Source organism: Apodemus sylvaticus, chromosome 2 (genome assembly GCF_947179515.1).
Source record: "Apodemus sylvaticus chromosome 2, mApoSyl1.1, whole genome shotgun sequence".
NCBI classification, from domain to species: Eukaryota; Metazoa; Chordata; class Mammalia; order Rodentia; family Muridae; genus Apodemus; species Apodemus sylvaticus.
In genome coordinates, this window is record NC_067473.1 from 181,340,070 (window position 1) to 181,355,012 (window position 14,943).

The 14,943-nt window shown below is 43.4% G+C and overlaps 1 protein-coding gene across 1 annotated transcript in view; it reads left to right on the top strand.

The window, feature by feature from the left end:
• The window catches only part of Etnk1 (ethanolamine kinase 1), a 41,354-nt gene extending 34,491 nt beyond the window's left edge, over nt 1-6,863 (top strand). Inside the window, exons 7-8 of the mRNA XM_052175236.1 lie at nt 1,442-1,515; nt 1,760-6,863. Of these exons, the coding sequence (XP_052031196.1) occupies nt 1,442-1,515; nt 1,760-1,832 (147 nt within the window). The 3' untranslated portion in view covers nt 1,833-6,863. The remainder of the gene's footprint in view (nt 1-1,441; nt 1,516-1,759) is intronic.
• The last annotated feature ends 8,080 nt before the right edge of the window (nt 6,864-14,943 follow it).

Below are 14,943 nucleotides of genomic sequence, written 5' to 3' on the forward strand. Positions count from 1 at the left end.
TGTGGAGCACTGGGGTGTTGAGTGGATGAGTAACTGCCCCATTCTTTTCACATTAAGGTCTTTGACCAGCTCTTTTGTCAAGGCTGCACTTCCCGATAGTGCCATTCCCAGTGGGACAGGAATTTAAACCCAGAGTACATGGGAGCCAAGCATGTTCAGACCAACGCAGTGGCCAGCACAGGATTGTGGCTGACCTCAGAGTAAGGCGGGAAACTGCCTTCTTAAGATTTTAAATGGATTTGGAAGTACTGTACTTAAAGTTAGTAATCCATCTATAGAATATATAATATTTTTTCCCCAAGGGTGAAGGAAGTAGAAATCCACACCAACGCTTTATATGGGGTGGGTAGGACTTTACATTATTTTGACTTTCCTTTCTTTTCTCTTCTCTTCTCTTCTCTTCTCTTCTCTTCTCTTCTCTTCTCTTCTCTTCTCTTCTCTTCTCTTCTCTTCTTCTCTCTCATAAATAAATAAATAAATAAATAAATAAATAAATAAATAAATGTAAGTCAAAAAGAAAATAGGGTCTGGCGAGATAGCTCATTGGTTTAGAGCTTTCCCAGGGACCTGGAATTGGGTCCTAGCCCCACACATGGTGTCACTCAGCAATCTACAACTCCTATCCCAGGTGACAGATAGCACTCTTCTGGACTGTGGGCACTGGTCGTGCATGTGGTGTACATAGATACATGGAGGCATTCAACCATGTAAAACCTTTTTTTTGTTTTTTTCCGAGACAGGGTTTCTCTGTGTAGCCCTGGCTGTTCTGGAACTCACTCTGCAGACCAGGCTGGCCTCAAACTCAGAAATCTGCCTGCCTCTGCCTCCCAAGTGCTGGTGTTAAAGGTGTGCGCCACCACTGCCTGGCTAAATCGTATTAATCTTAAGTTCTAGGATGCAGTTTCCACTGATACACTTGTTCATCACTGCCATAGTTAGTGTGTATGATGTAGCCATTAGAATAGATGGAGGGCGTGAGCCGGCTCTGCTGTCTGTGCGTTATGTGAAATGCTGAATCTGCTTTGGACAAAGGTTACAGAAACTACTAGACTTCAGTTTCCAAGTCATTTTGACTTTGTCACTTGTTAGTAGAGACAGTTGTTGGTGTGACCCCATAATTACTCGTATTCTTTAGTATGGCCGTGTTGTATAAAAATTGACAGAGCAAAAGAGATATTTTGAGGGCTAGAGAGTGCATAGCTCAGTACACCTAGATAGAGTGCATAGCTCAGTACACCTAGATAGAGTGCATAGCTCAGTACACCTAGATAGAGTGCATAGCTCAGTACACCTAGATAGAGTGCATAGCTCAGTACACCTAGATGCAATCTTTACCAAGAAAGTAGAGAAAAGGGCAAATACCATACATGTATAGAATTAACAACTTTGTATTGTGTACAGAAATATGTTTCCATAATTATTGATTTTTCTTCTCTTTAAGGCTTCTCATTTCTTTTGGGGACTCTGGGCTTTGATACAAGCTAAGTACTCCACGATCGAGTTCGACTTTCTTGGGTAAGATGATGTTAACTGAGGTATTGTTTCCACAAGGCTGAGCTAGTGTAGACATGACAGTGATGCAATGACATCACTGTTTGCAGCATTGTGAGGCCACACCCACGTGCTCTGTGTGGGAGGTGCCCAACAGGGCAGCAGGAGGAGCACTTTGGCATTGTAAACCTGAGCTGACAGCCCAGGTAAGGGGAAGCAGCTGCAGGACTGGGGTCAGCTCTGACTCTGCCTTCTTCTTTCCCACTAGGTATGCGATTGTCCGTTTTAACCAGTACTTTAAAATGAAGCCCGAGGTCACAGCACTGAAAATGCCCGAGTAAAGACGAGGCCTCGCTGTTCTCCAGGAGATGAGCGGCACTTGTGGATGGTTCTGAGAAATTCCAAAAGCCAATATTTGTTAAAACTCATTTAATTTGGTTATCTTGCTTTAAAAATTATGCCTCTAAACAACCAACCTATCTTTAAATAGAATGATGTTAAGAATATGCTTACTGCTGTCAGTATGTGGCGGGCTAAAGATCTGACCATCCGCAGAGAGAGTGGAGAGTCCTGCTTTAGCCTGAGGCAGTACAGCCCGTGTTACATGTGAATTATTTATTACAGGTTTGACATGACTGACTACTTTGATCTTTCAGTTGTTGTTTCAGTGTATGCAATGAAAATATTGTGGAAATCTTTAAAAGGTTTTGTTGATAGATTTTAATTTCAGAAAAACATTCTTGTTGTTCAGTGTAACTGTTGTAAAATGAATCATTTACTCTCAACCTTGGCAGTCACTGCCTCAGTAGTAACTTAGGGTATTCTAGACAAGTGCCCGTTGAGGAGGGGGCAGGGCAGTTACTGTCTCCTGGGGTAGGTAGACTTTTTTGAATTGGAAATTGGAAATCATTTCTTTTTGGGGAGTACAACTTAGAATTAAATTGTCTCTATATAGCCTGACAATATAAAATATATTTACTGTATAAGCCTGGAATATAACAATTTAATGTTAAAATCTGTTAAGTCATGTTTTCAAATACTAGATACATTCATTTAAAGTAATAGTCCCAATTTTTAGAATTTACCTATCAAATTGTTTCTAACCAAAAGTTTTGTTTTACTTGACATACTATGTTTTTGTTCATTCAATAATAGCTGGTATTGTTAGTATTTGAAGCAAACATTCAGAGTTCATAGTGGGAAGCAAGGAATGTCATTTAGATGCTTTCTATTCAGATTCATTCCTTAAGTTGGTTTTGTGTCTATAGAGTCAGCAAATAATTAATTATCCATGTAGTTCCAGAGTAGTGTTGAAGCAGTTACAGAGCCAGTAAGGAGCATTTAGCTAGGTCATTGAGCTTGAGAAGTAAGGAAGTGTGACTTAGACAGTAGCTGTGGTAGGAGGACTTGTTTTGACTTACCTTGGTTTTGACAGTCTAGTTTTTATTTTGTATAGTGTAGGAGGGAGGCAACTATTTCCTGAAAGGCAGTTAGGTCTCTGAGGTAGACAAGGCTTTAATCTTTGAAGGCTGCTCTGTGGGCTTGAGCAGTCAGGGTAACTTAGATTAGTCAGACAGGCTGTGGTCACATAAGTGCTTATGTACAAAGTTGGCTCCATGGATCTGCGTATTTAACGTATGCACTACAGATCTATTCTAAGATTGTCTGGTGTTCCACATGACTTATGTTCTCAGCCAAGTGCTTTAAAATACATGGATTGTCTCAAGGTGTTCAAACCTAATAAAGTAGAAACAGGCCATTTGAGATGGTAAATTCTAGCCACATACATAGACTCTTAAATATGTGTCTCTAACAGTGTTAGACCTGGATTCGGTTTCTACCTCCCCAGTGCTATAATGTTCATGTTTGTTTTTATGAACCACATTACTGTAAGATCATTACAATTCTGCCGACTTCCTTGAATGAAAACAAATAATGACAAGCTTGTTTCAATGTTAAAACAAACCTGCAAAAAACCTGGCTTAGTGGAGTTTTCATTCATGGTTGGAACACTGTCATAGGGTGATAAAGATGTGTGAGCCTCCTGATTCTTTGCTCTCCTCCTTAAAGTCCTAGAGTATGTGCCACGTGCAAACCCTAGAGAAGACAGTGTTGGTTAGTCTGCTCCTGTTCTTGAGAGTGCTTTGAATGGAGGCTCACTGGGTGGCTGCGGCTGCGGCTGCGGCTGCGGCTGGTGGACTGCTAAGCAGCCAGCGGAAATGTGACAGAGTCCTGTGGCAGTGAGTGCACTGACAGCGAGGCCTCCTTGTTCACTCTGCTAGCGCGGAAGAGGTCGTGAAGAGAGACTAGCACATGACAGTTCTTACCCCCATTCCTTGGCCAGATTTGGGGGCTCTGATGCACCCAAAAGCTCTCACACGGCTTTTGGGGATCATGGTGTAGATGATCAACAGGATTCAAAATGTCTTTCTTTGTATTGACCATGTAAGGGATTCTAAAGAGGGTATATTGGGACTGTTCTGAAGAGCATCCCTCTAAAATGTGTCCTGTGGCTTGTTGGATATCAGTTGCCTTCTTTTGTTCAGCTAAGGAACTTGAATGCCTTACTTACCTAATCACTCAACTGGTAGTAAGCTCGTTTTGTAAATGTGAACGTGGATGTTAGAAGTGGCATTCATGGATGTTCAGTGTAATCAATAGACCGTAGTGGCCTGGATGCTTTAACAAGCAACATTGTGCATTGCTGCCCTCCGCCCCCATCCTCCCTGCACACTGTATGCTCTTCAACCTGACCAGTGATATTCGATGCCCTGCCCCTCCCTCTGCGCTACCACCATTTCTGGGAATGAGAGAATTGGTGTTGACTGATCTGCCTGAGATCAACATGAGCACAAACCTCATCAGCTAGGTCTGCTTGGAGTGTAAATAGGACGGTGTAAATAGCCGCTGTAAGTAGTGTGAGTGTTGGCTTGCGTAAAGAGTGTGTAGTTTTGCATTTTCCTTTGTAGAAGTTTTTCTGTCACTAAATGATCCAGCCTGTTGGCATTAGGCTGGGACCAGTGCAGTAAGATAGCAGGAACTGGAAGGAAGGTTTAATGGTTTAGTTAACGTTGGAATTTATTTATTTAGCCTCTCAGTGCCTAATAAGACTTTTCTCCATTTTTTACTTGGCTATTAATTTTTTTTTTATAGGTTAGATTCTGGGAAGCAGTACATTTATAGAGCTTATCTTTGAGTCACAATTTAAAACTAAAGGAAACTAAAAATATACTTTGTTTGTAAACTGAAGTGTGGTCCCCTTTTCTATTTTCAGAGTTTGTTGACACTTTCTACAAGAACTTGAAATTCAATGTGAATGTAAATCTCATCCATGCAAGACATAGGGCACACGGCATCCTTACGTCTGTCAGGCCCCTTCCCTGGGGCGGGTCAGCAGGGCCAACTATTTCTCCCTCCCTGACCTCCAAATGTCTATTTTAACTTTGTGTTGCTAACATTAAATTTAGACTTAAAAGAAGAATTCCCCCAAACACTCGGAAGAGAAGTTAGAATATTTGAAAAGGAGTCAGTTGTGTCTGTGTTCTGCAGAAGCCCCTGGCCCTCCTGGTGACCTCGCTGGCTGGCTTATAAAGGGCAGTAGTGTCAGGTGGGATTTGATTTTCTCTAAGTTGCTTGTAAGCATTTTATACTGCATTCCAGAGTACTGTAGACATAAGCATTTCCCTGCTAAGCTGTCACCTGTCACAGTGCTTTGTCCTGGGGTGGGCCTCGTGACAGCAGCACATGCTACCTCACGGGAAGGCCGGCACCCAGGTGGAGAGAGCCTCCTCAGAGTGGCTGGCTTTGGCTGCTCTTGTTCTTCCTCAGTCAGGTTACAGGCTGCCCTTTACTGGGAAGCAGGGCTCCATCTTCCGGCCTGTTCCTGTTCTGAGAAGCAGAGTAGAAGGCGGCAAGTGAGCCGCCTTTCCACACAGTGGCAGCGGTGCTCAGTCTTGGGTTTGACAAATGCTATCAGCTGCTCCAGACAAAACATCCCCATTTTTGGAATTTCCATCCATATTTCTGTAAATTAAAATACTGGAGGGTTGCATTATTTTGAATTCTTGAAGGCTAAATTCACTGACAGATTTGTTTTAACATTTTTATGACTGAAAATTTCTTTTTTGGCTCAATTTGATATGGGAAGAAACCCCAAAGTATTTGGATTAGAAACAAATAATGATGCTTGATTGATAAGCACTTTAACTCCTGTGTTGGTGGCAGTTTCTTTCCTGGACTGGACACTGTGGTAGCACCAACATATCTTAGCCCATTGTGCATTGTGTGGCGTGTGTACTTGCAAAAATACTCTTTAAAATAGTTACAATTTTATCTTTGGGTTGTCTTACCCAAGGTGGTCCTTTAGATCCCATCAGTAAGTTTCAATAGAACACTAGATAGTTATAGAACTGAAAACACCACATTGTCTTTCAACTAGTTTGTGAAAGTGGAACAGGAAAGCCTATCCAAATGGAATTACAGGCTTCCTAGCCAGAAACTCTGAGAGCTAGGTTGAAACCCAATGACACCTGCAGAGCAGTGGAGGGCACGGCAGTGCCTGCTCTCCACGCCTGCACCGTGGCGTGCTGCTGTTTGTTGTAGGTTGACATACTGAGTGTTCCTTGTTAGTAATCTGAAGTCCTCTGTATTTACATGTACTAAAGTAACTGTAAACTAATGGAACCTGTAAGAACTTTTCTGTATTTAGGAGCTTTTGTACAGCAAGGTCACATGTCCTGATTTTAAGAAGACATGGCATTACCCATTTGCAAGGGAAAAGCTGAAATGAGGAGCTGTCATCGCGTTAGCTGTCTGTTGAATTGGGAAGCTATGGCATAGGGTCTTAGATATGTGTTTCTCAAATGTGAATTGTAGTCTAATGCTGCTTTGTCTAGACTGTAAGTGCTACGGACAGTCTCAGCACTGAGTGGATCGATACCTCGCCATGAGCGCAGCCTTTGTCCTAGGTTTCCCTACTCCTCAGCAAGTGTCTGAGTGCTGGAGAACTTGCATATCTGTTTGCTAGCAGAGATACTTCCTGCTGTTTCCTTTGTTGTTACATATTTTTATGTTTGAAATTTAATTTTTACTACTGTTAATTTAAGTAAAATTTGTTCCATGTATAAAATGGCATTGCCAGTGAAAATCAACAGCCTCATTCACGTAGCTGCTGAAGTGAAGTACATTTGTGTTCTGTGTTCATGAACTTGCAATGAAGCCGTGTTTCTTTTAGATAAAGTGCGGCTTAGGCTTTATTTCTGTTTAATAAGGCTTTCTACCATTGATTAAATGAAGGAATGTATCTTTTTGAAGAGATTTATATTCTGTAAATAAACATTGGTTGTAACAATAAAGTTGAGTTCTAACTATAATGTGTCCATGTTGTTCATACTCCGTCTGAGTCTATTCTACAAGACTGTCTCTTGTAGAATATATGGAAATGCAAGATTTGAAAGGGTCAGAGCTGAGTCGCAGGGCGTTTGCCCAGCAAGGGCAGTCAGTGTCTTAGGTTTGATCCCTGAAACAAGAGAAGAAGCAAAGGTTTCCAGAGTTAGTAATGAGGGCTGGAGGTCGTCTGCTCAGGAGAGGAGTTTCCTGGCAATCATGAGGACTGAAGTTTGTATGTCAACATCCATGTAGCAAGCCAGGTGCTCTCCACACCCCTGTTACCCCAGCTCCAGGGGCATGGGCACAAATGATCATTATGCTTGTTGGCTCCCAGTCTGACCAAGAGAATATGAACCCAGGGTAAAGCAAGCTGGGTACCAGAACCTCTGCTTGCTTGTATGTGTCCTCATGTGCATTTAGGTTGATTGATTGATTGATTGATTGGGACAGCCTTGCCTGTCCGGGAACTTGATTTGTAGAGCAGACTGGCCTTGAACTCAAAAGAGACCCACCTGCCTCTGCCTCCTGAGTGCTAGGATTAAAGACATCCTCTACCCCAGTAGGCCGATCACATTTCAACCACATAGAGAAAGAGGACAGGAAATGGGGTAAGGCTATCCACAGTTTCACAATCCACTTGGTGACATACCTCCTGCAAGACTTTACCTCCCAGACACTCCCAAGCCTCTCCCGATAGACACCGGCTGGACCGAATATTCAGATACAAGAGCCTGCTGGGGACACAGCTCATTCACACGGCCACATTCGTTCTGTGTCTGCAGTACTCTGCCAACCGAGCCACACCTCCCAGGCTCCAGATCTTCACTTGTCTTGCTTTTCATCATGCCTGACAGGCTAACTCTTCTCAGACTCTGGGAGATTTCTCTTTGGGAAAGTCTGCTTAGCTAATTGTGTGTCCATGGCCTTTCCCTTACCTCACTGCACTGCCCCAGGACACTTCTTGTCAGCACACTGAACTCATCACCCCAGGCCTTCACTACATGTCTCCGTGTGTGCCCATGCTCCCTAGCAAGGTGAACATTATTTCTCTAGTCTCACTATGTTGTAGTATACTATGGGTATGTGATGAGCTTTAGTTTCCCACACAAAAGTCAAAAAAGAAACATTTTCCAAGAAAACACTAGGAAGGTAGGATTTGTCATTTCAGGAAAGCTAAATCTCTGGGCAAAAATGTTGAGGTTAACTTGTCTAAGTCAGTCTGATGCCTACCAGGAGAAAACCTAAAGTTGAAACTAATTGAAACTGCCGTGTTCTTTCCCTCCCGTCTTGATTTGCTTTGGTATTGTTTAAGCCTCAAGCGAGAGAGATATATTTTTTAACTGAAGTTAATTTCTTAGAGGTGACCAGAATTCAATATTCTTAGATTCTGGTATCCCAACACTTTTGAAGTCGTGTGTGTGTGTGTGTGTGTGTGTGTGTGTGATTCTGTAGGTTAGTGCATATACTACTGCACCTGTATGGGGATCAGAAGACAGTTCTTTACATAGTGTAATATTTTAATGAGAATGTGCCCCCCTTCAGATGTTTGAATAACTGGTCCTTGTGTTGGTTCAGGAGCTGTGGCCTTCTGGAAGAAGTATGTCACTGGAGGTAGGCTTTGACGTTTAAGAAGCACATTATTCTCAATGCTTGCTCTCTTGCTTTTTTTTCTCACGGTTCAAGATGTCAGCTCCTCAGATTCCTGCTTCAGCAGCCATGCCTTCTTTCCAGCTGGCGCCGCACACCCAGCTACATTTCCTTCCATAAGTTGTCTGGTGACAGAAATTCATCATGGCAGTGAACTATGCTCATGGTTTGCAGATACCAGACTTGCGCAGTGCTGAACCTGCGGCCGCTAACCTACCCAGATCTGAGATGGTCTCTGTAGCCCTGGCTGTCCTAGAAGTCTTCATATAGACCTGACATCCACCTCACAGAGACCCCACTGTCTCTGCCTCCTAACACTGGGATTACAGATGAGTACCACCATGTCTAGTTCAACCTAGTTTTAAAAAGGTGTGTCTATAACAGCGAAAGAAGCAGCAGATGACCTTTTCTATCCTCTCAAAAAGAGTTGCGGCTAAGATCTGCAATCGGTTTTGTAATATTTTATAGAACTCAGGGAAACCCAAAAGCAGATATTGTTGGCTTACACTAGAACTCTACTTGTGAAAGGTAATGGTAGCTGCTAGTAACGACTTGTGACTTGTGTAGGCAATTTTTTTTCTTAAAGACTTGACACTTGAACTTGTGTATCACATTTGATACAACCTGTTTTTTGTTACTTTCTTGCTATGTTAAAGTACCCTGGCAAAAGCAACGTAAGAAAGGGTGTATTTTGGCTCCAGTTGGAGGGTACATTTCATAGCAATGACACCACAGGTGTAGCAGGCGAGGTAGCTGGTCACGAGGCATCTGTAGTCAGGAAACAGATAAATGCTTGTGAGCTGCTCATTTCCTTTTCATACCCAGAATTCCATCCTAGGAAATGGCGCCATCCATGGTGACTGGGTCTTCCCAACACAACCTAATCAAGATATTTCCCCAGAGATATACCTGGAGGTGATTCTAGATCTCACAAAGTTGACAATTGAGGTTAACCAACAGCCTACAATTGTTTTTGACACAGTGGGTATTTTTCTTGAATAATTTAAATTCTGCATAAGAGTGTAAATCAATATTACACACCATCTCTACGAAGATCTCTCTAGTTGGTTTTCACAACTATTTGTACTATGAATCTTAATAGCTGAAAAATTAATCCTTTTAACAAAAATACTATATTTAGTAGTTAGTTGATGAATACTATTTTGATTTTCACACCATGCTGAAGATGCTAATTCAAACTGCTCTCTTTTCCTAGTTTTGTAACACCAGGAGAGAATTTAAAATGTTACTGTGCTCCTTGCATATTCTTGCGTGGTGGCAGAAGGCTGTGTAGGTGCCTTGAAAAAGTCTGTCTTGCTGATGTCCCTAACAAAAGCCAAAAGCTATCCTACTCAAAGATTTGTGAGTTCCAACTTTGAAATCTGACAGAACTGAACAAGAAGGAAAATGCTAAGTACTTGACTGTTTGCTGGAGCTCACATCCTTATCAGAACAGCATCCTGTTGCCTTCAGTGGTCCTAAGTGTTGACAGCACTGTTTCATTTGTCTTTCGGAATAAAAATGAAACATTAGGGCAGGGTGTGGGGCAAATCTCCAGAGTCTGAAGTCACCTATATGGCAGTCTGTACACATCCGGGTTGATCCAGCTCTGGCCGTATTCTCCCTCCTACTTCACTGAGGAATCTTTAAGACCTTTGTACTTCTGTTTCCCTCCTCTGACCATCAGTAGGAATCCTGGATTCCCATGTGTCATCTTGGGCTCTCCTGCCAGCATCTGTAACATGTGACTTCTCATCAGTGTTTCTCTCATCACCATCTAGAAAACAGGTTTGGATGTACCCAGTGTCTGTCCATCTACTCCTATGATGGTAGTTGACCTGCTAATGACATGTTTTTTCCTTCCTCCCTCTCTCCCCTCCTTTTCCCTTTCCTTTTCCTTTCCTTTTCCCTTTCCTTTCCTTTCCTTTCCTTTCCTTTCCTTTCCTTTTCCCTTCCCTTCCCTTTCCTTCCCTTCCCTTCCCTTTCCTTTCCTTTCTCCTTTCCTTTCCTTTCCTTTCTCCTTTCCTTTCCTTTCTCCTTCCCTTTCCTTTTTCCTTTCCTTTCCTTTCTCCTTCCCTTTCCTTTCCTTTCTCCTTCCCTTCCCTTTCCTTTCCTTTCCTTCCCTTTCCTTTTTCCTTTCCTTTCCTTCCCTTTCCTTTCCTTTCCTTTTCTTTCCTTCTTTCTTTTCCTTTTTCTTCGAGACAGAGCCTCATTATGTAATTTTGGCTGTCCTGGAACTCTCTATGCAGACCAGGCTAGGCTGATCTACATAGAAATCACAGACTCACAGAAATCTATCTGCCTTTGCCTTCCAAGTGCTGGGATTAAAAGCCTACACCACCATGATTGGCTGTTATCTATTGACACAGTGCTGGGGGCGATGTACATGCTAAGCAAATGCTCTACCCTAAGCTTTATCTCAAGCCCTTCTCATTCTTTTTTCACCCCATCCTTTTTTAACCTCTTATTCCTCACGAGCAGCCATTTTGTAGTGTTTTATGATATACAGAAACAAAAGGCCATGTGCATGAAGGGCACATACATAAAGATGAGTGGCTAGGGAATCTGGCTATTTCTTCTCCCCTTCAAAGATTTATTCTATGTGTGTGGTGGCTTTAATAAGAATGGCCCCATAGATTCATGTATTTGAGTGCTTAGTCTTCAGAGAGTGGCACTACTTGAGAAGGATTAGGAGGCGTGGCTTTTGTTGCAGTGGGTGTGGCCAGGCTTTTGCAGTTCCATAATAAAAGGAGTAATTTGTGTGGCTTGAGGGGCAAAGGACCACCAGGAAGAGCAAAAATCCTATGATCTAGGAGATAAAACATTTAAAGAAACGCCTGGTGCTGAATGGAATTAAAGGGAGTGGTGACCTCAGGGAAATGCCCATTCAGCTCAGCTCCCTGCTGTGACAGTCAGAAAAGCTTAAGGAGCTAAGGAAACCACAGAAACAGAAAGCTGATGAGAATGCATTTGAACAAAGGAGCCATGTTCCAGCCCCAGCAAGCAGAACTTGCTGGCTTCAGCCATGCGGTTCTGCGCTTTAGAGTCAGGGATACAAGAAAGGGTTTGTGGAATCTTCCTCTGTGGCTAAGGAAAACCACTGGGGCCAGGCATGTGTCAGGGGTGTCTGAAGGGGCTTGGGCCAGCTTGAGCATGATAAACATGGCTCTGGAAAGCCTTCTGTTCCCAAGGCCTTGCTAAACCACAGATTACATCCCCAGAACTAGCCACCTAGCTCAGTTCTCTATCTGTCCACTTCCCTCCCCTGAGGATGACTGTTATGGTCCAGCTATCAAAGTGTTGAAATCCGGCAACCAAAAGCCTCCCCCTTGGCTCACCTAATTCATGTGTCTAATCAAAATGAAACACCTCATCCTAACACAGGGTTTCCCCTTCTACCTTTATAAACTGCCATTTGCCTGCGGGCCATGTCTGTCCCCTCCATCCAAAGGAAGACCTGTCTTGGGCAGATACCCAACCCTATTCCCTGCTCTTCCTTGTACTGGTCTCACTCTTCCTAGCTCATGACCTCCTGTTTTTGTCTCTTGTTCCTTTCCTGTTGTCCCTCTGGGGCAAATAAACTTTTTTTTTTGGTGCTGATAACTTGGTCTTGGGGTGTCTTGTGCTGAATACCAGTCCCTTCAATGTCCCTTTATGGAGGCCCAGAGAAGCCATTGCATGCATGAAGCTGGGAAGGTGAAAGAAACCTGGATTGTATTGGAGACTTCAAGATGTTGCAGAGTCATGGGACACATGTGGTGGAGCTTGTAAGAGGGTATGGAAGAAGCACGGGGCGGGGGGGGGGGGGGGAAGGGGGGAGGGAGGAGGGACAGGGAGAGGGAGAGGGAGGCAGAGAGGGAGAGGGACAGAGAGAGGCAGAAAGAAGTATGCTACAGTCAACAAAACAGAGAGAGGCTGCAAACCAATTTTGACCAGTATTTCCTCCCTTATGGAATGGTCATGTATGTCCTGTACCACTGTATGTTGGAAGTATGTGGTCTGCTCCCCCTTCCCCTCCAAACCCAACCACCATCACTTGATACAATGTTTCATTATATAGCTTTGGCTGGCCTGGAACTATCTCTATAGACCAGGCCAGCCTCAAAGTTACAAAGATCTGCCTCTGCCTCCCAAGTGCTGGAATTAAAGGTGTGTACCACCACTGCCCAGTATGGTCTGCTTTTTGATTTTGATTTTATAGGGGTTTACAGTTAAAGAGATTTCTGTGCATCTCAGAAGAGCCTTTGGACTTTTAAATAGTGTTGACACTGATTGACTATGGAGACTTCTGCAATTGCACTAAATGTTTCCCCCATTAATATGACTGTAAGCCTGGGGTGTGTGTGACAGGAATGTGGTGTTTTGAATAAGACTGGCCCCATAGGCCTGAGCATTTGAATGCTAGGTCTTTAGGGTTTGGCTGTATTAGGAGGTGTGGTCTTGGAGCAGGTGTAGCCTTGTTAGAGGAAGCATGTGTCACTGGGTAGGTGTGCTTTGAGGTTTCAAAAGCCCCAGCCAGGCTCAGAGTCTCCTCCTTCTCCCTATGTATCTGAATGTAGAACTCTCAACTACTTCCTCAGCAACATGCCTGCCTGGGTGCTGTCATTCTCCCCACCATGATGATAATGGACTAAACCTCTGAAACTGTGAGGAGTACGCAATTAAATGCTATCTCTTCTAAGAGCTGCCTTGGTCACAGTGTCTCTTCTCTGCAATACTGACAAAAAAACCCTGTATAGGTATTTTGCCTACAGGTGTACCTATGTCTCACGTATGCACCAATGCATGCAGTGCCCCTAGAGGCTGGAAGAGGATGTTGGCTCCTCTAGAACTGGAGATGTTGGTGTTCCTGAGTCACCGTGTAGGTCATGCTTTTTAACAACTGAGCCCTCTCTCCGTCCCTTGGCTTTTTCTGGTTTGCCTAACATGCTATTTTTATTTCCTTCTCTCTCTCTCTCTCTCTCTCTCTCTCTCTCTCTCTCTCTCTCTGTCTCTAAACTAAGCATGATATATTAAATGTTGTTTTATATAGGTGTAGCTCAGTTGGTAGAACGCCTGTCAGGCCTGTACCAAGTCCTGCATTCAGTGAATGTATTGGATATTGTGGCATGCTCCTGTAATCCTAGCACCTTCCCTGTGAAGCCTCGAGGGTAACAATCGTGAGTTTGTTGAGCCAGCCGGTACTTCAGGGTTGGGCTGTGAGATGGCCCAGCAGGCCAGGGTGCTTGCTACCAAGCCTGAAGAGCTGAGTTCAATCCCTGGAACCCACATTGTGAGTCTGCCTGAGGTACCAGAGATCCTGTGTCAGATAATTAATTAAAGTCGAAAGGAAATGAAAACTAAGAGTGTGTGTGTTCGGAAACACACAGGCTTATTGCCAGGAAGATCCTCTCGGAACGTGATTTCCTGGCAAGGGTCCAGGAAAGGTGGAAAACTGGCTCCCAGCTGGAGTTCCTGGGAGGCAATTTGCTGATGTCACCCTTACTCCAGCCCCCAGAGACTCTTCTAACTTAGAATTTTCCTTGTAACCAATCCGTAGAACTGTTTGCTGAAACCTAAGCTTATGTAAAAGGCAGGAAGTGCCACCAGGAGGGGACACGCAACGTGGATAACCTGTGCTTTTTGCACGGCTATCCTTTAGAATTCTCCAGGCCCTGCAGTCAGGTGTCCTGGACAGCGCTGGAGAAAAGGTTACATGAATAGTCTCACCCAAGATATGTGTAGATAGCACCTTTCCTTCCTGCCGATCTCTCTCCTCTCTGAGCAATTTCCATTCGCAGACATTGACCTCAAACACACATCGATCTGAGGCCTCGACGCTCAGGCACTTCTGACCAATTGGTTTAACCTGTGAGATGCTCCACAGGCCTTTCTGTTAAGAGGCTGTGCTTTTAAAACCCGGGCCGGCTTCTTGGATTCTCTTTTATGGCCTCTAGGACCTAGCCTCTTTTCTTTCCTTTTCTTTTCTTTTCTTTTCTTTTCTTTTCTTTTCTTTTCTTTTCTTTTCTTTTCTTTCCTTTCCTTTCCTTTCCTTTCCTTTCCTTTTCTTTTCTTTCTTTTCTTTTTTCTTATTTTTTAAAGATTTATTTATTTATTATGTAAGTACACTGTAGCTGTCTTCAGACACACCAGAAGAGGGCATCAGATCTCATTACAGATGGTTGTGAGCCACCATGTGGTTGCTGAGAACTCATGACCTCTGGAAGAGCAGCCAGTGCTCTTAACCACTGAGCCATCTCTCCTGTCCCCCAGCCTCCTTTCTTAATAACACAATTATATTTCTCCTTTATTAAAGACAGTGCCTATTCACTATAGAAAAATAGGAGTATAGAGAAATCGAAGGTTAGATTCTAGCCCTGTGTAAATATCATATACGTAGATTTCAAGTTTTCATTATGCACAAGCACCTGTGTATTC